The 25971-nt window shown below is 45.3% G+C and overlaps 2 protein-coding genes across 2 annotated transcripts in view; both read left to right on the forward strand.

Annotated features, from left to right (window-relative positions):
• LOC146205956 (hemocyte protein-glutamine gamma-glutamyltransferase-like) overlaps nucleotides 1-3716 on the forward strand; it is a 32199-nt gene extending 28483 nt beyond the window's left edge. Inside the window, exons 11-14 of the mRNA XM_084608245.1 lie at nucleotides 169-402; nucleotides 867-1021; nucleotides 2534-2670; nucleotides 3575-3716. Coding sequence (XP_084464371.1) covers nucleotides 169-402; nucleotides 867-1021; nucleotides 2534-2670; nucleotides 3575-3716 — 668 coding nt within the window. The remainder of the gene's footprint in view (nucleotides 1-168; nucleotides 403-866; nucleotides 1022-2533; nucleotides 2671-3574) is intronic.
• A 6520-nt stretch (nucleotides 3717-10236) lies between these two features.
• On the forward strand, nucleotides 10237-25663 carry LOC146205957 (hemocyte protein-glutamine gamma-glutamyltransferase-like). The gene is made up of 14 exons (XM_084586977.1): nucleotides 10237-10372; nucleotides 11676-11870; nucleotides 13109-13369; nucleotides 14075-14193; nucleotides 14685-14792; nucleotides 14877-15054; nucleotides 16679-16811; nucleotides 17255-17358; nucleotides 18775-18943; nucleotides 19323-19411; nucleotides 21802-22029; nucleotides 22752-22906; nucleotides 23545-23684; nucleotides 25464-25663. Exons 1-14 carry the CDS (start codon nucleotides 10237-10239, stop codon nucleotides 25591-25593), a joined length of 2145 nt encoding a protein of 714 aa, XP_084443103.1. The 3' UTR covers nucleotides 25594-25663.
• The last annotated feature ends 308 nt before the right edge of the window (nucleotides 25664-25971 follow it).

The following is a 25971-nucleotide window of genomic DNA, read 5'->3' on the forward strand; positions in this document are numbered from 1 at the left end:
CGAGACCTCTATGACGTCATCCCGTCTCGACAAATCAGAGCCGCCGCAAAAGCGGGACACATTTTGTCCATGACAACGATAAGGCATTAAAGGCTTTCGCCTTAAAAAATATGAAGTAGCCTGACATTAAATCCGTTGCTAAGTGATATGCGGCGCGCGTTTCCGCAGCGATCAGTATGGCGCGCCACGCCAAGGAGGAGCCGGTAGCGGTGAAAGTACGCCACGAGAAAAAGGTGCCCGTGGGTCAACCCATCGGCATAAGCTGCGCCGTCACCAACAACCAGCACAAGCCGTGTCATGCCACGCTCACCATCACCGTTACGTCGGTCACCTACAACAACGAGTTTCCGGAGACCATCACCACCGCGGCCTACAACGTCACCCTGCCGGCCGGTGGCCAAGGTGGGCAGAATCGAGCGAGGTCTTATGTCTGCACAGGGACCAACCCCTTTCGCTGAACCCGTGTGGCGGTAGTTGCTGTGCTTACGCCAGCACGGCGACATACATGGGACGTTTACTCAAATTAAGCTAAGTAAATACTTGTATAGATGTCATGTGAGGTAGGAGCTATAGCGGTTATTGACTGTTTACCTGCTGGTGCAGCTTGGTCATTCTGAAGCTCGTGGCTGCGATCCCGAGCGCAGCGGTCAAATTACGGTATGGGCGGAAAGCGAAAATTCCAGCGTATTTGATGCTTGCGCAATACAAACCAACCCCTGAAAACAGACTCTGATATCTGATACGTTACAGCGTTTTCAACTGGCACGAACCAAGCAGCAGTAATATAAAAGCCTCCTCGAGAACTTCCTTTCTGAAACCCCCTTGCTGGCACGTCGTCAATTTTCATTTGCTAACGCTTTTTTCAGAGAAAGCGTTCCACATCACCGTCCGACCGCAAGACTACATTAAGACGCTCCGCGGAGAGTGCATGATCTCGATAGAGGCAACCGTCTCGTACGAAAAGGACATCGCCTATTCGCAAAGCGTCCTGATTGTCCAACTGCCCAAACTCCACGTTGATGTAAGTCTTTCTTCAAAGCTTCTATCGTGGCCCGGTTGTGAACACATAAAAGCAAGAACAACTGAGCGAAGCACGAACTGCATTGAATCATAATAGAACGACCGACACGGAACACCAAGCGAAATCGCACACGGCAGCGTCGACACAGAGCCGACGTGGAAAGTTCAATGCGGGTTCTCATTCTGTTTGGAAAAACCGCGGGAGATTAACTAGTGCATCCCCTTTTTGCAGTTTTTAAACTGCGAGGGAGATCCCAACCATAAGCAGTAGGCAGAACTATTTATACATTAAGACCCGATAACTGAAGGCGCCGATCGCAGGTGCATCCTGCGGTATCATATTTCTGCCGTGCTAACTAAAACATTTCTACTTCCCTTTGTCACTTTTTACTCGGAAGTCACTAGGATTTCTGTAATAGTTCTGTATCGCCAGTGTAATTCTCTGTCAAACTGATCGGATAACCACGCACTTTCGGAAGCGCGGTTTTCTCTTGGAACCTGTTTCGAGACTCCGCACAGGAAATTCCCGATGTGTTAAACTGAATGCTAACCTGAATCCTCATTTGATGTCATGATACCGGTTGCATTTTGAACATATGAAAAACCTTGTTTTACAATAACCTTTCTTTTTGTTTTCAACTCAAATGCGATGCTTCTTGTAAATAAAAATATAGACTCCTTAATTTACTCCATCTCCGGAAGAGCGTAGCGTAAACCAATCGTTCTGGCAGCGCTTCGCTCGCTAGGCGCCACAATTATAACACAGCCGCTGAGCGAGATAAATACTGAAGAAAACTGCACTGACTGGATTTAACTTGTTCATTTTCTTTCGGCAGAGCTGAACTGAAATGCTCAATGCCGTATGTCTCAGCCTGCGTAGTGAAAATGTTAGAAAACATACTTCGTCGAAAAAAAAAAAACAAAAAAAAAACCTATCTTCGCTTATTGGCGACGTTTTTCTTTTTTTTTTAGTAACTCTTTATTCTGACGTGTGCGCCAGCGTTAAATATGTGAGCTTCCTGGTATTCCGTAAGAAGTCGAAGAAGACGACAGCCAGTTTACCCCCTTTCAGCAGGCATATGAGATAGGGACTGAGTGAGGGTGGTTTCAACGTCGGTGCAGCCCCGAAATATATTTATCAGAATAACTGGGGCATCATTATCAGTTGTACATGCTTCCCTGGCTCTGGCGGGTATACACTGGGTTGACGACGAGGTGCACCAGTTGACTTGGCGCTCTCAGTGAGTTGTTCTGACGGGGGACAACACGAGAAGGTGTTTTTCTATGAAGGGTGATGAATCGTGGCTATTGCGGCTGAATGAAACAACAACTGTGCAAACAAGTCGGCCCTTCAGGCAGCTCATTTGGTTCAGCGTGCAACGGCTGTATGCAGCCGTAGAAGCGGCACCTTTTGCACGCATGACCAGATGGTCGACAGTTCAGCCACTCCCGTGGGCCTGTCCGAGCGGAATAATAACGCGTTTGGTGCGCTTTTTCTCTTTCCGCTTGACAGGTGGCGCCAATCGGGCCAAACGGAGAAGTCCACTACAATGTGTCCATGAAGAATCCACTGGCGATTCCGCTCACGAAATGCCAGCTTTCGGTAGAACTGCCAGGTTCTACTCGATTCCTGAAGCCCATTTCTGTCGGGTAAGCATTGACAGGGATTTTCCGACAGGAATTGTCGACAAAATCACGAGCTTACGAAACGCTGCCGAGCACTTCCGCCGAACATGAAACCAACTGCACTGCTACTAGTGGTAATCGTAGTAATGATTGTAGTAATAACTTTGATTCGGCAAAACTTGCAGTACACCTATGATCGGGCCCATTTATGGAGTTATCATATAATAATAATAATAATAATAATAATAATAATAATAATAATAATAATAATAATAATAATAATAATAATAATAATAATAATAATAATAATAATAATAATAATAATAATAATAAGGTAGGACAATGAGTAGACGGGAGATGTTTGGAGCAGAGCACGGCTGTTAAGTTTGGTTTTTACAAATTGTAGGGATATTATCGAGTCACTCAAAGCCCAAATGATGCAATTCATTTGTCCCATACTCCGCAGCAAGTGTGCCGCTGCTGAAGGCACGAGCGGTGACAAGAAGGTTGACGAAGATAGTAAAATAACCTGATATATTTCCTCAACATCTTGACTATTAGCAAGGTCATTCCTCATTATTCACGTGATGTATAATATGCGAAACGTGGCAGGATACTATGTATAGATTAATAGGAGTCATTCCTTCGGCTAAATAGCGTATCTATCTTGTATGTAACCCATAAAAATGACCTAAAACAACTTCGTCCGTGCTTCTATGACCACAGGAGGTCACATCTTGCGGTAGAGAAGACAAAAAATGTTGCTCCTTGTGGATTGAAATCAAGGGCATGCAGGTTATGATGTTTTAAAATTTGTATTCGCGGGGCTTACACAGACAAAAACAAAAAAGAAACAGATCGAGGCAGGTGGCGCATCGCATGTTCTTTTCACTCATTTAACCGGGCTGGTTGGTGCGCCTCGTCGCAGGTCCGTCGGTGCCTACGGTCATTTCTTCAAGAGTGGCAGCATGTTCAAAACCTCGGAGTACACCCACGAGTTCAACGCAGCCTTCACCTGTCACGAGATGCCCGTTGTGAGCGGGTACCGCAGCCTACAAACTCCCTCGTGACCGCGCCTCGCTGGACCGCATCCGACGCAAATAAAACAGCATGTTCAGCGACAAATCCCCGCACTCTTCTTATCTGATTTCCCGCATACGTTCCATCTAGAGCTACGTTTGCGGATAGAATTATGTGTCCGCTCTTCGTGCAATAATTCTTCACACTTAGTGTCAATCCAGGCGCGAACTCAAATTGACAACAATGAAGGATAGCCATGATTTGAAAGGCTTGCAGTGCATGCATGCCTGCATAGGTAGGGGTGGGATAGTCATACACGTTATCCAAACGGAGTTTGGCAGAAACGGAAGAATTATAAATGTGAAAATCATCGATAAAATATCATCTTGAGCTCCGTTGGAGGAAATGCATATCTGTGCCTTGTGTTTCGCGAAGGTATCCGCCTTTTAAAGCGACAACGCCAGGGGCCTCGTTCTCCAGAAAATATGGCGTCGGCGTTGTGAGAGAAAAAACATAAGCATGGCTTTGGCAGGTAGTGGTTGGCAGGTGACACGGCCGTACCCTAAGTGGCCGTCCGGTTGGGGGACGTCACCAGACCCCATGACATGGTCGAGTTGGTAGGTGCTGCTAACTCGGGCTTCGCCTCTGAGATCGAAGGATGAGGTCGCAATCTACCCTTCCAGAACCCTTGGATCCCTAGCTAGGGACACGCTGCCCCAAGGCCACGCAGACACGTCCGTACCGTGTCCTCGTTGGAGGCAGTGGAAGGGGATAGGAGTCATGGGGCCCGATGGAGAAGAGAGTTAGAAGGGGGGAGTAGCACCACAGCGCACTGAACAGAGCGTAGCGGTACTAAGAGAGGAGTGAGAGCAGGAAGGCAAGGAATAGGATAGGCATAGTGTTCTTTTGAAAGATGCGTGAGGGATACAGTAGACCAGCAGATAATGGAAAAAATCGCGTTTATTTTGGCGCCGCTGACATCCCCCGATGCGAAGTGGGTTGGACCAATGGTACAGGGGTTATCCTCTCCGGAAACGCCGTACTTGATGCAGCGGACGATTCTTCATTTTGGCCGGACAGTAAGCGTCATTTCATGTTGTAAAGTTGAAATTGTTCATTCATTCCTATATTTACGTAGGCGTTGGTTGTACGAGAAAGTGTAAAGAGGCAGAATCAATTAACAAGAGAGTAAAATGGGGAGCAGGCAAAAATCGGGATAAAATTCTTGATTCTGTACCTTCAGGTGTCTCCTTAGAAGCTCGCCGTATAGTTTAGTGGAAAAGATGAACAAAGACAGCAAATGAAGCGCCGAGCACTGATGTCATTTTGCTTCGCGCAAAAAAAAAAAGAAAAGAAAAAAAGAAGAAAAGTCAAGCGTAACTCAAGCGCAAGCGTAACTTCTCTAGGTGCCTCATAAACCACTCTTTCATGCGTCCCTAACTCGGGCGTAAAAAACGCGGCATGAATTGGGATGCGATTGCTGGAACAGTGAACTAAGCAACAGATGTGTTCTAGACTATGCCGTCGCGTGCTCAATATCTTAAGCTTTCAGTATCTACGGAAACGCTAGTTCTTGTTTGCTTGCCTCCACGTTTTCTTCGAAGCCGTTTTTCTCTCGTCTTTTCATAAGGTGTCACTTCAGCACTTATAGCAGTCGGGTTTATGATTCCATTCATAAAACTGACCTCGAAAAGCATTGAGCTCACACAAAGATTCGTTTTCGAATCTCGTAATTTACCCCGAGAACAGAATTCGGATCCTGCCTATAAAGGACTACTCTCGGCCCTATCTTGCTTTAACCGGACCTACTGATGCTAGTGGCGCATATACTGACTGGATAGAAGCATCTCAGCCCGGAGTTGAAAGTATTAAATTTTGTAACAAATCATAGAGAGGAATTCTCTAACTGGTGAGTACGCCATCCGAGAATCAAGTTGCCAGAAGAAAAAAAAATCAGTTAATATAAAAGAGTCATGGATTCCGACTGTGAATGCATGCCGATAAAAAACGTACGAAATTCGAAACGAACGAAATTCAGAGTAACGGGGCAACCGAAAATTTCGCTTTGTGAAGCTGTGCCGAGGATACGTACTAGCCGTCAGTTGCATATAGAAGAAGAAAGGGACGCCTTCTACCAGAGTAAGCAGTATTTTTTTTTTAATTTGGGCCGCTAGAAAAATAAGGACTATACTGGAGCGGAAAACATACACGGGTTCCGGTAGACTCCGTTAAATTTATTCTCGAGTTGAATTTTAGTAAAGCGTACAGCGTATGCCACATGGAATGACAATAAGCTACATCTGAAGGAACGTATTATTCAGTGCTTTAAGTATAGGTACCTTCGAAAGGGCTCTCTTGAGCTTCGAGCACATATGCAGAGGAAAATAACGAAGATTGGAGAGAGAGAGAGAGCAGCTGGCGGCCTGTTTTACACATTTTTTTATCCAAACGGGACAAATCAATTTTACATGCGTGTTTTTTTTTTTTTTTTTTTTTTGTACTCTGTAAACACAAAGTGATCCCCAGGCTCTAACAGTTTGCTCGATGATATGTGACGTAAACGAAGCGTCGGCACCTATAAGGTATGTAATATTTTTGGCTGAGGCCAAATGTAGCGTTTATGAACAGTCTGAAAAGGCTGGTGCGACGGATTTTTATGAACGTAAATGAAATGTGAATAAAAAATATGCAAATAAATGTGTTTTAAATGTACTTTTTAGAAGCAGTGCGAGCTTTAGGTGCTTTAAATACACCTTATAAAAGAAGTGTGAAATTTCAATTACGCTTTATACATAAAGTGAACCAAGTGGGGTAAATATGCATTATCTTTGCTCCGCGCATAAACGAAACCAAAATTAACAAATGTAATATAAGAATAACAACGTTGATCTGCTTGATAGGCGAGAAGTATAGCCTCTCAAGTGCTTTATAATATCGCGGGAGCATACCAGGGATTCGGTCAGTGAGCCCCTTAACACGGTGGGAACCGGCGAAATCGGTGAGATTTGGAAAGGGTGCCAAATACACCAGTTCCAGCTTTTGTTTAGAGTTATCAACTCTCTATTTTTCACCTGTGTGGGACTTTAGAAATCATGTTAGTGATGCACAATAACTGTTTCGCCCATCGATGACAAGAATAAAAAACAGTAGCCTCGTTCGTATTCATACCGCCCTTATACATTCGAGCACAAGGGGGTTTCAGATCTCTCCTAAATACTGGTGGAGAGCCTCAGACCACCGAGACCCCCTGACATTAAGTCGTTGTATTAGTACTTTTACAGACTACAGTTCACAAGCGGTTTGAAGCAGTCGGTAAATGGGTGGCACTGGGAGAAAGCAGCACGAAATAATCGCATATTTGGAATGGCTTTAAGTATCTTTAGATCCCCCAGCTGCAGTATTATTCAGATTTGTAATGTAGCCAAGTGGCTGCATTACAAACATTCCCTCTCACCCTACCATCTTATTGGTGGCCCTCCGGATCAGCTCAGGTGGTAGAGCGACTCTCCAGTACAGGTGGTGGTCCTGCTTTCGAACCCCGTGCCAGGACGAAATTTTCTTTAGCTACGAAATGTCTGTGAAAGCTGATAGCTAGCTTATCATTGTGGCCATACGGTTGCGCACGGAAGGCTACTAACCAGTAAATACTCCTCATTATAAATCTACTCCACCTTGCAGGGTTCCCCCAAATCATTGGACGAATCTTATTAAGATTTCGTTTCACAATCTTGCTGAGCAGATCTCGTTACCACCAAACAAAACAAGCAATTTGCTCAATGTATAGGTTTTCAAGCTTTGTTGTTAGCGGCAAATAAATAAATATGACGTTGTACATTCGGCTGAATCAGGGCATGGTGTGTGAAATGGGTCCTTCAAGAGCCTTACCACGGGTTCGTAATGTAAAATTAGACTGAGGACGGCTCCACCCATCTAGTGCTCTCGTTAAAAGCTTACTCCCTGTCCTTTTAATACTCTGTTAATGTTTGTCATGCAGAAAAGGAGAAAAAAGAGGGAATTTATTGTACAGCAAAACTCATGTAACAGCATTTCCACCCTTGGGCTCAGCATCCTTACTGGAATGTTTGGGATGCCACAATTCACTAACAAGTACTGCATGTAAACTACTGGAACACTTAATTTTAAAACATATAACAACATTCCTGGAAGATCAACGCATTATATCACCATTTCAGCACGGCTTCCGTAAAAACCTATCCACCGTCACTCAACTAGTAGAACTAATACATGATGCTTCCCTTAGCATCGACCACCAAAAGCAAATAGACCTGATTTTACTAGATTTCTCTAAAGCATTCGATCGTGTATCGCATAACAAATTAATTCTAAAGTTAGAATCCACACTAGGCAAAGGAACAATCATTAACTGGATCAAAAGCTATTTATCTGACCGGTTACAATTTGTAGAGCTTAACAGTGAAAAGCCCACAATAACTGAAGTCACGTCAGGTGTACCCCAGGGCAGCGTTCTAGCTCCTATTTTATTTCTAATCTTCATAAATGATTTACCTGCTAGCGTTCGTGTTAATATGAGGCTTTTTGCTGATGATTGTATATTATACCATGAAATAAATTCGCCAATTGATCATGTAGCACTTAATGATGCACTAAAATCAGTACGTGAATGGTGCGCTAAATGGCAGATGAGCATTAATACTGAAAAATCAGCCGTGTTACGAATTACCAGGAAACATAGTGTGTCCGAATTTTCATACACACTAAACAACATTCCGCTTCCCACAGTTACACAGCATAAATACCTAGGCCTAATTATATCAAATAATCTTAAATGGGACACTCACGTGAACTTCATTACATCATCAGCACTAAAACGACTTTTTTTTCTTAAGAGGCGCCTCCGAGACGCCCCATCAGACATTAAATTACTTTCGTATAATACTTTTGTCAGACCCGTACTTGAATACGCAAATGTAGCCTGGTTTCCGTTTACAGATAAACTAATAAAAAAACTAGAGGGCGTCCAGAGGAAAGCTGCTAGATTCATCTATAACAAGTACAGACAAACGGACTCACCCACAAAACTAATAAACAAAGCTGGAATACTCACGTTACAAAACCGCGCCAGGCTTGCACGGCAGAAACTGCTTTACCAACTCATTCATTAAATGGTAAACATAGATACTTCGAGGTATATTGCAAAACCAGACACAAGAGCAACACGACATAGACATTCACAAACACTGGAAGAATATCGCTTTAACACAGACTGTTTTAAACATACATTTTTCCCGACAGCAATTAGAGAATGGAACAACCTACCATCATGTATAACACGCTCATCTTTAGAAACTTTTTTGCAGTCTTATGAAGCCCACCTACTCGTTTTACAATGTCAGTTATAATCATAGTTCAAACTCATTCAGTGCTCTATGTTAATGTCAAGTGTGCTTCGTTGTGGTGTGTTTTCAGGCATTTTTTTAGTTACTCTCATATTATTTGTAATCCGTTATTATCAAATACTTGCTATTAACTGTACTACTGTTTCAAACCGTTGTAACGCTGTATATTTTTGTACTTTTGTTGTGTATTTCCAAATTTGTGTGCCCTTCCTGCAATAATCCCGATTGGGATTGGCAGTATTTCCAAATAAATAAATAAATTCGAAAAATAAAAGCGGTATAGTTAATGGCCGCTGAGAATCCTGATAAAATATTTGTGTCGACACGTGACTTTTACTCGCAGAATCGACCGCTAGAACACACTTCTCTTTCAATTTTTTGTCTGTTCTGGTTTTTGAAAGTGCTCTTATCATACAGAATGTTGTGTGTGTGTGTGTGTGTGTGGGGGGGGGGGTGTATATATATATATATATAAATATATATATATATATATATATATATATATATATATATATATATATATATATATATATATATATATATATATATATATATATTCGTTCGCTGTAAGACATTAAAAGCTATGGACACAGTTTGTGTATGCTATTGGCCTCAATTAGGTAGAGTTCTATTTCTGTGTGAGTTCACGTTTCAACATTATAAACTTATTTATGACCGAAAGGACTATCACGTTAGTCTCCACTAGTCTACTGCGAAATATACGCTCATTACAGGCTATTTAGTGTGAACAAAGAAAAGCACCAAAGCCCTAGCAATGAAGAGCAACCCTGGCTAGTTCAGCTAAAATTAGCCACCAGCTGTATCCCCTCTAGGGACCTGCCGTAATGGCTCATTGGTTTGGTGTTCTGCTGCTGATCGGTTGGCCGCGGGTTCGACTCTGTCAGCGGCGGTCATATTTCGATGCAGGCGAAATACAAAAAGACGCGCGTGCTGCGCAGTGTCAGCGCACATTAAACAACCCTAGGTAGTATACTAATTTTCAAACCCTGCACAACATCATCTGTCATAACCCATGTGTCGCTTCGCGACGTTATACGAGTACATTCCACAATCCACGGTTTGCTCTCTACCCTTGGCTGTATTTCTATTTATGATCCTATATGTTCCTGCAGCAAGTATATGAACTTTAATAACTGTTTTGATTTGTTCATGCTTTTAAAAATAAAGGGACATGGCTGCAGTTGGCAACATTGAACCATTCCTTGAGTTTGTGAAGACCAAACTGCACATGCCTGAAGACCTCGAAGCTATGGCGGCTGTCTTGGAATTCATGCGCGGAAGTACCACTCTAATGGGCCATACCACAGGTGAGTGTGAGGACCGTGGTTTTGGGCTGCAGCTATCTGGGGTGAGGATTCTATCAGCTTAAAGGCAGGACGTCATCACAAGAGTAAGGAAAAGGTTATATTCTTTGTAACAATTAACACAAGAACGACAGTGGCTGTAAGAGCAAAGCCAGCAATTCCAGGACAAAGCGCATTGGCAGTTGCATCCCCAGAGACTGAGGTGAAACGAAGCTCTGCGCGCGCGTACGCTAAGAAGCCAAGTAGGGATCCTCGATTTGCGCAGCCCATTTAATCTGCCGCAGGAGCTCTACCTATAAGAAATGAATAAATCTTCAAGTTCTCTTTAAGAGGCTGTAACTATCTCATAACTGGGTTGATTCCCAGTCATGCCACCCAGCAAGAAGTAAAAAAAGACCTTGAAAAAATTAACCATACCGCAATAAGCTTTCGCAGTATTCCTAAACTCAGGTATTTCTTGTTTCCCTAGATTCCAACATTTGAAAGCATCGCGACACGCCTTGAAATGTCGCAACAGCCGCTCTTCACAGCAGTCTCGGACCTTACTGCTATCCTCAGAGGTGGTGCGGTTTCGTGCGAGCACAGATCACCCCTTCTGATCGTCAGCTACTTTGTTATGCATACTGACGTCATATAGGATATCTCGTGAATGGAGGAGACGTTGCTTTGACGCTGTTCTTGGGCGCTACACATCATGTAGAGCAGCCATGACTTCTCTTAGATATCCACGGCCACCTACTGAACATGATAACTTGCCTTTGTTATAGGAAGCCTCAGGTTTCCTCAGATTGTGGGTGGTTAAGGGGTGGAGTGCTGAGTAAAACGATTTGCATGGCTTCCAAGTAGTTGCTGAAGCCCTAACGAAAGAAAAATATTGACGAGCACCTGGGAGCTTGGCAGTGGTGGAAAAAAAAAATAGCTGCGTCGAAAATGTCAGTAGTTGACTCAAATTTACGCAGATAAGCTACAAGTGATAGCTCCACTTTTTTATGGTGAAAAAAAAAATAGCTGCTTTTAAAAATGTCAGTAGTTGACTCAAATTTACGCAGATAGCTATAAGTGATAGCTCCCTTTTTTTTTTTTTTTGCGTTAATAACAGGTGCCCCGTAATGCGTCTTTAGTTACAGGGACACTTATTCTGGTAATCTCATTCTGGGCCATCAAAACAAAACCTGCCTGCGCGCGAATGTGATAAGCTCTCAGTATCAAGCGCAACTGAAAGCAGCGATTGCGCGATCAGAGAGGATCACACGCGCTTCGGTAACAGCTCGGCTAATTATTATGCTTTTACGCCTTTACTTTAAAGGACCCCTTGAAATTGTGGAGATCAACATGCACGAAAAAAGCAACGCAAAGACGAACCACACGGAATCGTACAAGACAGTCCACGGAGAGTTTCCCAGCAACGTCCTGCGACGTGGAAACGTATTCAAAGTTGGAGTTCGCTTCAACCAATTCTTCGAGCTGGGAAGAGTGCCCCTGCGCGCGATCTTCACGCTAGGTAACGAGCATCTAACATCTCACTAACAGCCTTGGAAGTATGCCTTAGAAGTAGGTGCGAGCGAACATTGAAAAGCTATCAATAGCGAACAGAATATTCTCTTACTTGATTATTGGAACGAATCAAATAGTGCATATTGGAAATTATTCGAATCAAATTGTACACTCAGTCACGTTTGGACGTTAAACCCATAAACCAAACAGAATCAAGTCGGAAATGTTATGAACATTTTAATACTATAAAGACTTATACTAAATTCGTCTTACGGTTCCTTGGTGGAGATTAGTGTTGCGTTCTTTAACAGCTATTGACTCCACAAGTTTGCACCGTAACGCAAAACCGCCACTGGCGCTTTATTGTCTCAGACTATTGCTTCGTTTGCACAATTATTCCCAAAACTGACGAATATTAGTCTAGGTATTCCATTCATATTTGAATTTGTCCTATTACTATTCGATTCGTGTCCTATTTGGTAGGGAAGCCCACTATTCGTATTTGATTCGGCAGAAGTGCTATACGTATTAGATTCATTTCGTAGAAAGTATTATCCGTACGTCCCTACATAATTATATAGAATAACCGGTTTCGGTAAATAACAAAAGGTTATTTGCCGCTAAAGATTAATTGATACTTTTATGCCTTTTGCCAGTGTTCACAATTGAATTTACACCCGCGCATTGCGGTAAAATGAACGAAGCATTACAAGAGCTATTTGGAGGCTTGCACCATGCGAAAGCAGCAGGATACTTTAGGCACACAATTTCACTTTTAATCCGTTCAGTGCAGCACCTGAAACAGTCTACAAGATGTGCGACGTGAAACTGCCCCTTTTTATGAGCCCTAACGGAGAAGGTATTTTAATAGACGTTCACGAGAGGCGTACAGAATTAGTATACGGTGTCCTTTTTAGGGTGCACACGAAACGATAACGAGGAAAGTTGGAGATGCCGACGAGACAGAAGAGCGTCAAAACTGTTTCCGAAAAATGTGTTACTCCAATGCGTTTCCGAGACCTATACGTTCTTCTTACGCGTCGTCCAACGTGCGCGTTTTCATTCTCTCTCCAGAGTTCGTCAAATAATGGAGACAAGTGTCTCACGGCGGGCTTTCCTTGATGTGCGCGCGAGAAGCGGTGATTTACAGCTTCGAACGCATCATTTGCGAGGCTTCCACATTTGTTGCAAGCGTGCCGCGTGAATCCAGGAAATGCGAAGCCCTGTCTCTCACTCCTGCCGCAGGAACGAGACCCTCGGAAGGTGACGGCACGCTGGTGACGCTCACCGCTCCCGACGCGGTCGACAAAGAGGGCAGAGCGCACGAGACGGTCGATCGCTGGACCATGTCTGTGAGCTTCCACAACAATGACATAATGCTACTCAAATTTCGAAGCCCGGTCAAGGTGCCCGTTGGGCGTTGGTCGTTATGCTTCAGTCTGGGTGACGGCAACATCTACCCTGCCAAGGCGCCAATATACATCATCTGCAATCCGTGGCTGCCAGGTAGTAACGTTGCATAGTCCCCTTCGAACGCCCTGCTTGCATATTGTGCGAAATTGAGTTGCGCCCTGAATGGTGGCAACGAGGATAAGAATAATCCACTGCAGACACTTGTCCCTACCCATGTGTTTGCTGCTGCTAGGAAGAGTACAGTAGCCCCCCCCCCCCCCTCCCCCCTCCCCTTTTAGCGCATCAGTGATAAAATCTTTATACTTCATCCAGGTTCATCTAAAAATCCGCCGCATAACCGAATGGCAACTTGCACAGAAGCACTTCTTGCAAATAGAATGTTGAACTGAGCGATCAGCAGGAGCAGCGTGTGGCCGGTGCCATTAACTTCAGCCGTTGTTTTAATGGGCTTCATTTGTAACAAGCTAGATCATAAAATGAAGGAAACGAGAAAATTACGGGCGCGCAACTCTAGGCCTCATCGGACCGAGGTGCGTCCTGCGAGACCACAGCTAGTTTCTTTGGGAAAACCGAATGCTTCGAAATGTGAGACTATGGGCTATTATATTATCGCAGTAAGCAGAATCAAATCGGAAAAGCACAGGGGTAATGACTATAAACTAAATATCTTCTTGGACTGCAGGCCAACGATATACTACAAATCCCAATATGCTATAAAAAGCGTGGTCTTTAAAACGAAGGGATAAAATATGAAGCAAAACACCAATAAATTTCAAAGCTCTGAGATTCCTCTTCCAGAGGACCCTGTGTACATGAAAGACGACGCCCAAAGACACTTCTACACCATGAAGGAGACAGGAGCCTACTACTACGGGACTGAAAAGAACTTCGGCCAGCGGCAGTGGAACTACGGCCAGGTACGCAACCTGTCCGGCAAGCTCCTTTCCTTACGTTTGAGATTTCTATAGGAAGGCTTCTAGCGTACAACTATACTCATGAGTGAGGACAATGGTGTTCTGATGAAGCTCCATTGCCGCACAGCCTCGTGGAATTTGGGCTGCATGAAGTGGGTTTTGCTATAACTCCCCTAATCGGAAGCATCCCAAGGCGAAACTTACAATAGATGAAGCTCCATCACGAACGGGAGGCAGCACCGGCACTCCAGTACACCCATTCGTGCTTCCGAGAATATTCGGGCGTTTCTAACAACACGTCCAATTGCATACGCTGTTAAAGCACCCAATCCATTTAAAAGCGTTGTGAAAGTTATGCAAATTGCGATGAGGTTTCATCGCCTGATTTACCAACGCCTGTTTTAGCTTCAAAGATGCTAGGCAGTGGGGTATAAAATGGTGCAGTCTAACATAAATGTCTCAGCAAACGACAACTGATTTCGCCCTTCACGCAGTTTGAGAAAGTGACATTGGCAACCATTGAGTTCCTGCTGAAGGCAGTGGATGCCGACGGAGCACAACGGTCCGACAGCGTGAACTTGGTCCGAGCCCTATGCGCCGCGGTGAGTGGGGTCACACGATGCGCATCTACACGCAGCAGCGGGTCTCAAACCTGGAGGGCTTACTATCCGCCCTCACTTGCGCAGATCAACGTGCAAGATGACCAGGGCCTACTTACAGGCCGCTGGTCGAGCGACTACAGCGGCGGCACCAGTCCCGGCGTCTGGAGCTCTACGATGCCCATACTCAATAAGTACATGGAGAACGGGGGAAACAGCGTTAAGTACGGCCAGTGCTTCGTGTTTGCCTCGGCCCTGGTCACTGGTGAGGATGTGAACGCTCAGTCCGGTTCCGATACTTTCTCATGGGATGAAAAAGTGTGCTAACCAACTTACGAACGGTACACAGGTGCCAGTTGCGCGCTGATATGCAATTTCTTTTAAAACGTGTTACCAGCAGATTTGATTCCCCGGCCACAAGGACGGCGTCATGGGAGGCCGGGGAGGCGGGCGCGGTGAACATGACTTTCGCCTTTTAAGAAGTGGAAAAAAACCCTGGCGCAAAAAGTAACACACACAAGAGAGAGAGAGAGAGAGAGAGAGAGACAAGGGGACAACGGACAGGCGCCTGTCCATTGTCCCCTTGTCTCTCTCGTTTATGTGTGTTACTTTTTGCGCCAGGGTTTTTTTCCACTTCTTAAAAGATGTTAGACCAACTAGCCTGGCAACGTGCTTTATTGAACAACTTTCGCATGACTGCGAAATTCGCGCGCGCAATAAAAAATAATGACCTCCATTGCATAACAAAGGCAGGAACGTTTGCGACGCGTCAGAGAACTACCTTGCACCTTTCGCCGTCTGGCGACAGATGTGATCGATGAGCACGATAACGATGCTTCAGAAAAAAAAAATAATAATCGTAGCGCTTCGTTTGGCAGCCTGTCGAGATTTTTTCCTGCTGCGCGCTGTAGTATATGTATTCGCAGAAGTACGAACGTCTCTCAGAAGTGTGATAAAACTAAAAAAACGAAGCGGTAAACGCCTCTCAAAGGCGGCCGTCCTCTGAGGGGGGTTTGCACTTTGTTCTTGAGTTGCAACCGCCACTTATGATGCGCTGTCCAGCGAGCGCTAGCATGTGGGTGATGGGCGTCATTGTGACTCCCGGAAACTGGCGAAGTAATTACGAGTCACGAAATACTCGCGTCGGCATAGTCGGCTGCACGCGCCCCTTCCACGTGAAAGTGCTCAGTCATCTACAGCATAGCGTAAAGCCTCGGGCTCCTTCATTTCAGAGCCAACTACACACATTGCTTTGCAATGGGCCCCTTTTAAGCGCCTCTGTTTGCTTACCGGTTACGATGTGGTTCTGCTGATCGGAGCGACGCCTTACATTTCAGCGCGAGCTTGACGAGCTTTCACGGCTACCGAACCCGTGTCGCTCGTGTTATCAGAGGGCGAACGTGTCACGTGACATCAGTTCCACCCGAGCAACAGCTCGCCGCTCCAGCAATCCTCGCCAGGCGCTGCATAGATATTCTTGGACAATTGAGCAACCGAGTGGCGTGGGCATTCGGTCGTTCTTTCGCGCGGACCATACCCTCGAGGTTTTCAAATAAGGCGCGAAGTGGCCAGAAAATGTCGCATTACAAAATTTAAAACCAATTACGAAATTTTAAAACCAAATATAGCTAAACGACCAGCTTCTAATTTCTAGTTATAGCGAGGCGCCTAATCGTAATGGTTGAAAAGAAAATTATTAGCCTTTAGCTAACCAGCTTACCAGTCAAGATGCATTGCCTGTCTTCTCACATTAACCTTCACTACTGTTAAGAAGCCGCGAAAGCGCCCTTGAATATTGAAAAAAAAATTATTTTTAAAGATTACTAGCGGGCTTTATTGAAACACGCGGTACATGCATTAATGTATTAACTCTTGCCTTTATGTCGCAGTCTTGCGGGCGTTGGGCATCCCAAGCCGCAGTGTGAGCAACTTCCCTTCGGCTCACGTTGAAGGAGACGATATGTCGCTGGATTACTACTTCGATGAAAAGAACAAGCCCATCGAAGGAGCTGACATGGAATGGTATGCGTTACTACTTTATTTTCCGCCTGCCTCATTCACCCTCACGCCGAGGAAAGCCCTCCGAATATTTGGGTCATTTATATAGGCAGCCGCTCAGCATGCAGGAGACTGATGGAGGGAACGCATGCGCGAACGTTATGAACCGAAATCATTCACTGACCTGTACTTAGCACGAAATTTATTTCAGAGGGAGAAATAGAGGAGGAAAGGAAGCATGCGTTATTCCGGTTAGATGTTTCCATCGCTTCGGAGGGTTGGGTCGCGACAACGATGGCTGAAGTGTCAACTACACCGATACCGACATACAGTTCTTATACAGCGCTAGAGTTTGAGGCACTGTACAATGCTGTTACATGGCCCCCGAACATCTTCCTCGGCACGTGTTTCATCTTTCTCCGAAAGAGAGGCTTGGAAGTTCGAACGTCCAATTCTACATTTTCTAGGAACTTTCACGTTTGGACCGAGGCTTGGATGTCCCGACCAGACCTACCGACGGGATATGACGGATGGCAAGCTGTCGACAGCACGCCCCAAGTGGTCAGTGAAGGTGAGCTTGAATGACAGCGAGAGTTTCCGAAGACGTGAGTATAGCGTTCGCATCGACTCCTCCCAGACTTCTGGGAAGACCCCACTCCACTTTTGAGAGCCCATCTCACGAATTTCGCTTCAGAGCTCGCCGACATTGATACAGCAACGGTAGCGCGGTGCGGACCGCCCTGCCGATTGAATTGGCCAGCGTGGTTTAAGCTACGCATCTTTCACGGCTGCACGAATGGGAACAAAAACAGGCTGCATGCGGGAACTGAAATGAACGGGCAGTAGCGCTTCAAAAGGACGGATTTCCGGCTGCTGAAGGCCGATGTGCTCTAAAGGCTGCATTCACATCCCACAGTGTTGTCATTATACGGAACTATCTGCGCTAATAAGCGAAGTCACGATGCATCGTATACAGACTCCGCGAAATGAGGACGGCGAAGCTTCACTGCCAATGCCAGCGGCTCAGCTTTCTGTGAGCGCTTCATTTCTTGCAAACATATTTTGCCCTTACGTCAACGGCGCCTGCCCTTACTCTCTTTCTATACTTATGAAACATTTAGCTCCCGTTTGCACAGTGTACTTCCTTCGATATGGTGCTTTTCAGGACATAGTAGAGAGTATTTTTAGCATACAATAGCCCGTCACTACCGAAAAGAAATTAGGTTTTGTTGTCAGATTTATTGCGTGCACGCAGTGTCCCTAAATGTTTCCTGCACCAGACAGACAGAAAAGAAAGCGGGTGGGTTCCGGTAATCCCGTTGCTCTGATTGCAGGCGGGCAGCAATTGCGTGTTCTATTAAACTCTAGGGTATAAATCTTCTTATGTATCGAAGTGCATGATGCAAACATTCTAGTGAATAAAGTGACAATAATCGTAACGGAAAAAAGGCATCAAGAGGGCTCTCTGCAACACCCGAAGTATTCGCTGCATAACTGATTATTGACATTTATCCCCCCCCCCCCCCCCAATAAAGAAAAAAAGGAAAAGTAATAATGACGATCAGGGGATCTCTAGTCATAAAACGCACAGCGTTGCACGCGATGCAGAGCTACGCGATGCGAGTCACTTCAAAGTGAATATATAACGTACCACAATGAGGGGACAGAGGAAACAGACAGGCTACCCACGAAGGCTCCACTAGCCGCGTGTTGTGGTTCGCTACGTATTTCCTCGTACTATATCAGTCCATCCAGGTAGGTGATCACTGAGTGAAGCACTGCGTAAATTTAAACCGTAAGTTTACTGTATGAGTGGCAGGAATGTAAAAACAAAATCCGTTGTACATCAGCAGGGGGGGGGGGGGGGGGGGGGGGGCTGAATACCCTGGGCTGAATGTCTTTCAATTCAAGTGGTTATTGCGTAAGATTGTTGCATCTTCCCCAGTTGAAGCAAAAAAAGCTATAAATATAAAGCGAATCTATTTAGGCATGTACCAAGTGGGACCGTACCCGGTGAAGGCTATTCGAGAGAACAGGACCGACTTGAAGCACGATGGCAAGTACCTGAGTGCCAGCGTCAAGGCTGTCTACAGGTACCACAAGAAGGACCCTTCGCACCCCAAGGGATGGAAGCTCGTTTACGAGAAAAACAACATGTAAGCACGCCCTCGTTATAAACTGCAGCACTTCTAAGCTGGTGCTTGCCGCTGTATGGAGAATCAATAACATCACTTTAGTTGGTGTGCAGGAGACAAATCTGTAACAAATCATTATGCAGCAATTCCTTGAGCCAGCAATGGAGGCCTGAAGGAATATAGCCTTTGGCGGGATTCCAAGGTCAGGTTAACGTCAAATTACTCTCATTGAAATTGCAACTGGTTAAGTAGACTAGTGTTATTGCGGGTTCTATGTATACTTTGGAGAATTTTCTGAAAGTACCACTTCATCACTGAGAACAGAATAAAGTCAATATCAGGAAATAGAAAGTCGATGGAATGGACCTCTCGTTCAGGCTGAATTGTATTCAAATTACAGGTGCGGGCGTCTGATTCTGACAGAGAAGTTTAATCCGAGTGGAGGCCGCCTGCAGCCGGATGACATTACCCACACTTACAAGGGACCAGGTAAGGAGCGTCAGGAAAGCAACGCAGTCACCCTCCCTTCCATTCGTTACAGCCGCCAAAGTTCACTGCGACTTCTTCCGCTCGAAAGTAACTCGACGGAGGGTTGGAATGTTTCTCGAGGCATTCTCATTTCTGTTAGTGATTACTTTAGTGTTGCTAGCTAGCTTTAAATGCGCGTATGTTGTATTCCCTTGTTATCCAGCCCAGCAAACAAGGGCGGCAGATTGCAGCCGCTGTGACACGAATGCGGTGCTATGCAAAAGAATATGCGAATGCCACGCATCCCATGGGTCCTGAGCGCCGATAGCTTTGGTCCGCAGGATATATGTACGCAACAGCGCGCAAGGCCTCTCTCCGAGGATATATATACTGCCAGTGTCGCAGCTCAAAAATGAAAAACCTGCAATGAGAAGTCCCATAACCCGCTAAAAACTGCTGAATTCGATGTTTGCACCAAGATGTTAATTTGCGCAATTTATTTTGTTATTTGGTCTGTAAACAGTACCACTAATGTTATAAATATATAATAAAGCACTTTTTTCTCTTTTGACAAGAAACTTCGGATGAGTTCTGTAAATTTAAATTAATGTTGCAAAAGCACTTATTTCTTTCCTGCTAACTGCAGGTACTGGGGCGTTCTTAAAGTTCATATTATTGTCGCGAACGAATGCATATAAGGAAGTGATATTTGGGCGTGATTTTAATATTTTTCTTTATTACACTCTCTTAATATACGTTCAAAGGCAAGAAGACTTTATTGTACCATTCTAGCCTTCGCACGAGTTTAGCCTTCTGGCTTTTAAGGTCCCTGTTTTACTGAACGATGTCTCGAATTTCCTCTTTCAAGGCTTTGAGATCTTCAAAATCTTATCTTGCTACTTTGAGCTCCTCCAGTGCTGATCTAATATCCGTAAGCTCTTCTTTTAATTCACTGCAACATGAACATGGATTCTGCAAGGCCTCCTCAGGAGACTTCGAGTTGCTGCGCGTTTTTGCCATTCTAAGTTCAAGCAGATTTAAAGCAGGAACATGCACACTGAAGAGCAGTCATTTGGCAACAGTGTACATGTATGTCTTGAATTTCCTGCAAAAGCAGATATCTTTAGGTAGTTGCCCTGGGTGCACTGCCGCCGAAATGTTGCCACTGCATGTCCGATCATGGCTTATAAAGCCAGCAGCTGCTGTAATTGCTGGTTCTATGCTAGATTATACAGCACTGCTGCGGACGTACAACTTCATGTGCTATCTTTATGGCTAAATTTGCAAGCCGTTCGTACTTTGAGCAGCATTTACTCTGCCATAGAAGTCCGGCTCGAATAATTAAGATGGAATGGGTCAACCTTGTTCACATTAGGTTCCCTGTTTACATCTGCTGCTGTTTGACTGAACATGCGTTCAACCAGAGCAGCATCAGCACGAGGAGGGGAAACTCGGCCTGCTCGAAGTATTTTTTCTCTAAACCCTCCCCGCTTCTTCACTTAGTCACACAGTGCAGCTGTGCGCCCACAGTTGTTTCATCTGACCAGAGTGGGCTTTTCCATCGCGATTGAATGGCGCCGGTTATTTCTCGTTGCACTCATCGATTCAATAACGGGCACCTAGACTGTGACTACACAAAGAGTGTTTGTTTGCATTTGGGACCTCCAATACCCTGTCTCGAAATATATGGTCCCACACTAAACTCATTCAGGCACTTGAAAGGTCCCGGTCCGCTGGATCGCATGCTTGGCAACAGCGTACTCTACAATTACATGACAAAATGCCGCATAAATCAATAAAAGGAGTATTGTGCGTGCTCCTATATTCGCCACCATGTCACCTTATTGACTGCAAGCGCTCACGGGGAATTTATTTTGCAGAAATGAAAATGATTTTAAAGAACTTATGCTATTCTTAACGAAATATGTAGGCCCACCGAAAACTGCCAGAAAACAAAAAACAAAGCCAAAAGGACCTAAAAACAGCTAAATAACCCGTTTCCCGCGAAACAACATTTTCGTTCCAATGTAAAAACCCGCCAAATTTAGCTCGAAAGCCGCTAACATGGCAACACTGCTTACTACTTGGCCGGAGAATTTGGAAGCTCTACAGGCGATGCGGGCTTTTTCTCGCTTCTTAAGCGGCACGGGACTTGACTGGCGTTTGTGATGCATGTTACCGTGCCTCCGTACATTTTCATACGTCTTCTCTCCACATCATTACCCTCACAATCCCCTTTCTTGTCCTCTTCTTTTTCCCGAGTGCCGAGTAGCAAGCGAGATCTTCAACTTACCGACCTATCTGCCTTTCCAAGCATAGACTCATCTATCTATCTGTCTCTCTATACCAGCGCGCAAACACCTACAGCCTCTGTGAAGCGCGCATCGTAATGTCTCTGGCGCGGCTCGCAGCGGCCCAGCCACGTGGCGCGACCATGGACGTGGTGCAGGTGCGACTGGAGCACGACAAGCAGGTGGCAGCCGGTCAGCCTGCGCGAGTCCTTTGCGTGCTTACCAACAACGACATGGAGGACCATCGAGTTGGCCTCGTGCTCACCGCCTACTCTGCACCATACAGCAACTCCAGTCCCAGCGTTCTGATCAACATGCAGCGGGACTTCTGCTTGCAGCCGACAGCATGTGAGACTTGTGTAATATGCAACAAGTAAAATGGCGGCGACTGTATAGCCCAGAATGTTTACTGTGCGTCTACTGGTGGTCGCTTCGTGAACATGAGCGCACGCGCGAGAGCTTTAAAGAAGTCGAATATAGTCCTCGCGTGCTTTTCTTTTTTCTTTTTTTTTTTTACAAAAATGGTTAGATTTATTTTTTTCGTCTTTCGCATTTCTCGGCCCGACGACGCTGGTTCGAGTGCCACTGACGCTGCTCGCACAGTTAGCAGGTCAATACGAAGGAAGAACAAAATTTAATTCCCACCCGCAAGGCCCGTTTAACCGACGCCACTATGCCTTAAGATATAGCAGAATATTTGCACTTGACTGAGCTGATCATGCGAGCACACAGCAAGGTTTGCACAGTTGCAAGTGGCTGACGAATCCGCATCAATATCTAAATGAATGATCATTCATATAGCCGGTAAACAAGGGATAGTTTTACCATTTATGGGGTTAATAAATGAGCCTTTTCGCCACAACCACGATCAGAACAACTAACATCAGACTATGCAGACGCAATCACTCTTCGGCAAGTTCACCTTGGCACAAACTTTCGCCCATAGCGTAAAATTAGCCTCGATGTGCTAACACGCTTGGAACGGGTGGCTTCCTCGTTGCGTGCCCAAGCATTTTATTGAATGCCAAATGGTACTTTATCGCATTTTCCTCCCTTTGCTCGGAACGCAGCTGACACGCTGGAAATGCTAATCTCCCCCGAGGCATATGTGTCCAAGTTGTGCCCGGAGGGCATCATTCTCCTGGAGGCAATCGCTACCTACGGGGATGATTTCACCACTGCTAGAAGCAACGTGACCATTCAGATGCCGCAGCTTGACATACAGGTGAGCGCTGACCGGACGCTGAAAATAATTCAATTCGCAGGAGTGCGAAAGTTGGATGAATTGGATGTATCGTCCACTCGTCTGTTGTTTTTCCTCTCACCAATTTCTTACATGTGACGGCAGAGGGTAAATCTTCTGTTTATTGTTTTGTACGAACTCGCAGATAATTTAAATTCATTAGCATTAGAGTACCCAGTGTCGCAAAAGCTGCCCAGTGGGAAGGATGCTAAAAGCAGGTAAGATGACAGTCTCCCCACGTTTGCGGGAGAGGAGGAGACAGTTGGAACGTCATGAAAGAAGAAGAGAGAAAGAGGGTACGAGGCAACAGATAATGAGAAGGTCACTTCGGTCTCTGTGGGACATTTTGCTTTTGCGTTTTTGAGCTCTACCTGAGTGTAGTTACCCCTGACGGTAACATCTAATTCTTCCTTTGAAGCAGACCGAAAGAAAATTTCCCACGTCTCCGATTCGACTTGTATTGGTATTTATGCCTGGTTTGTATCGAAGTGCTTCCACGAGGGTTCGCGGTTAAGAAAGCCAGGAAAGTTCTGCGAGCAGTGGACTATGTGTCGTGCAAACAAATGATGTGCTAGATGAAAATGAAGTGTTGCGGCACTTGGTTTGGTTATTCCTAACAGATCGTACGCCAGGAGGCCCCCATTGGCTCCTTGACATACAAGCTGACAATGAAGAACCCACTCAATCTAGCCCTCACCGGCTGCGAATTGACCGTTGAGCTGCCGGGGTCCACCGCTTTCTTGGAAAAAATTGCACTAAAGTAAGTACGCGCGCACGACTGGAGCGCGTAAAGTTTGCGGGATTTACAACATTATGATCAAACGAAGCCAAACTTTAAGCAACGGAATGTTTTATGCTTATTGCGCTCTTCCTGCTCCGGAAGTTAAAGAAAGATCCTATTTAAGATTGCGAACAGCACACCAAAATGAACACGGCATAAGACTATATGCTCGGTTCTTCGCGCTATAACGCACTGTCCCATAAATGAAGGGTTTGTACTGGCTGCCCAAGTTCCTTCTGGGTATGTAATCTCACAGCTCCATTTCGTGGTGTCACATTGACCACGCAAGCGGAGTGACAGCAAGGCGATATATGCAAGCAACCTCTCTTTTTGTTAAAAAGTACAATGAGCTGAACCCCTCGATTCAGTCGCACGTTCTAGGTTCAATAGAAATTGTCTCCCAATTCCTAGCATAAAAATCACAGCAGATGACACGACGACCTCGGACTGACATTGGGTCGGATTGAGTCAAGAAAGCGACATTATTCAACCATGCAAGCCATTTGCTTACGGCCAACCACGATCTTGCAAGTCGCCCTGTCGATTATAATATATGTGCAAAGAGTATCAAGCGAAAACAAAAGCGAATATACAATGAGATTTCGCATAATTGACAATGGCACCGACGTCAGCGGTGGCACAATAAACGTTTCACAATACTTTAAAAAAAGCCGCTGCGTAACTGAGAATAGACACGGAAATGGCTAAACTTTCTTCCATCGGAATTAGCATACCGGCCCTAGCTACCTGAAGTTTGGTGTTCGGTTCTGAACGTGTGGTTGCAGGTTCGAACCTGGCCAAATGATCCTCACATCGATGGAGACGAAATATAAGAACGTCCGCGCACAATAATGTTGATCGAATGTTTTAGGGGAATCCCCCAAGGGGAAGTATATAGTTTGTAATAAGGGAGTAATTACTCATTGACGTCCACCCAAAGCGCAGCCATACGGCTACAGAGGAAAGCTGTACAGCTTTCGTAGAAACTTCTTAGTTAAAAAAAAAATTCGTCCTATCAAGCCACCCCGGACAAGGACGAAATTTTATTTAACTATGTTTCTGAGAAACGGTATAGCTTTCCTCTGTAGCCGTATGGCTGCGCTTGGGTGGATGCAATGAGTAATTACTCCCTTATTACAAATCTGCTCCACCTTGGGGGATTCCCCTAAAACGTTCGATCAACGCCGTTGCCACTTCGAGTTATTGATCAGTTCGCTCTCGCCCTACCATCCGATCTGCTGACCGTCCTGGTTAGCTCAGTTGGTACAGCGATTGCCCCAGAGAGGCGGTGGTCCCGGGTTCAATCCCCGAAAAAAGGAAGAATTTTTCCCTTTAACTACGGAGTTTCTGAGAAAGCTGTATACCTTTACTTTGCGGCCGTATTGCTGCGCTTGGGTGGACGTCAGTGAATAATTTCCCCTGTCGCACAGAAAGGTCTGTGCCCACAGAGTCGCGAGCAGCCTAAATCGATCTAAAGCCGACCACTAAAGCACCTCGAATAACCCACAGCGGGAGCGGGGCACTATCATGAATCAACCTCAGAGAAAGTAAAACGGACCACAAAGTAGTAACTGTGGAGAGTGGAAAGACGGTCCACCCGCAGTATGTCTTTTGTTATGATACATGATTTGTTTTCGTCCCCTGGGCCTCTTTGCATCGCACTCTGAGACCTTAGTTTCCCGATTCGTTAAAATTCGTGTCTTTATCGCCTTCAAGCCATATGGCGTTCTAACTCTACCACTTTTTCCTACTCTCCAGGAATGTGCCCCCACGTGGAACGTTCGAAAAGGAAGGTGTCCTCTTCGTCACATCCCCAGACACCCGGCGCATCGTGGCGACTTTTATGTCCAAGCAGCTCCCTATTGTGAACGCCGCCAAGGATTTCTAGTTACGTACACAGTGGAGTGACTGGCAAAAGAAGGCACGGCAATAATGTTGTATCAAGCATGGTTTCACAATACCGCAGTTTTACTACCGCCTGTAAATGCGGTGGAGAAAAAAAAAGAAAAGAACGTAATAAACGACTCTTGCATGGATGGCACTTCTCTTTACATTTGCAGAAGAGATAAGGATCATCATCATCATCATCAGCCTGACTACCCCCGATGCAGGGAAGAGGCTTCACACATACCTCGCCAGTTAACTCGGCCTGTTCTGTGCCAGCTGTGGCCACAAAATCCCCGCACAATTTCTAACCTCATACGCCCACCTGACTTTCTTGCCAGCTCCAACTACGCTCGCCTTGTCTTGGAATCTAATTCTCTGC

Source organism: Amblyomma maculatum, chromosome 1, assembly GCF_055883805.1.
Source record: "Amblyomma maculatum isolate TAMU_Amacu chromosome 1, ASM5588380v1, whole genome shotgun sequence".
Lineage (NCBI taxonomy): Eukaryota > Metazoa > Arthropoda > Arachnida > Ixodida > Ixodidae > Amblyomma > Amblyomma maculatum.

What these genes read in the sequence shown, in the direction of transcription:
- LOC146205957 (XM_084586977.1), top strand. Translation starts at nt 10,237, where the DNA reads ATGGCTGCAGTTGGCAACATTGAACCATTCCTTGAGTTTGTGAAGACC. An exon ending in CCACACTTACAAGGGACCAG is followed by an intron (nt 19,412 to 21,801) that starts GTAAGGAGCGTC and finishes CGCGGCTCGCAG; the next exon opens with CGGCCCAGCCACGTGGCGCG. An exon ending in CTGCTTGCAGCCGACAGCAT is followed by an intron (nt 22,030 to 22,751) that starts GTGAGACTTGTG and finishes CTCGGAACGCAG; the next exon opens with CTGACACGCTGGAAATGCTA.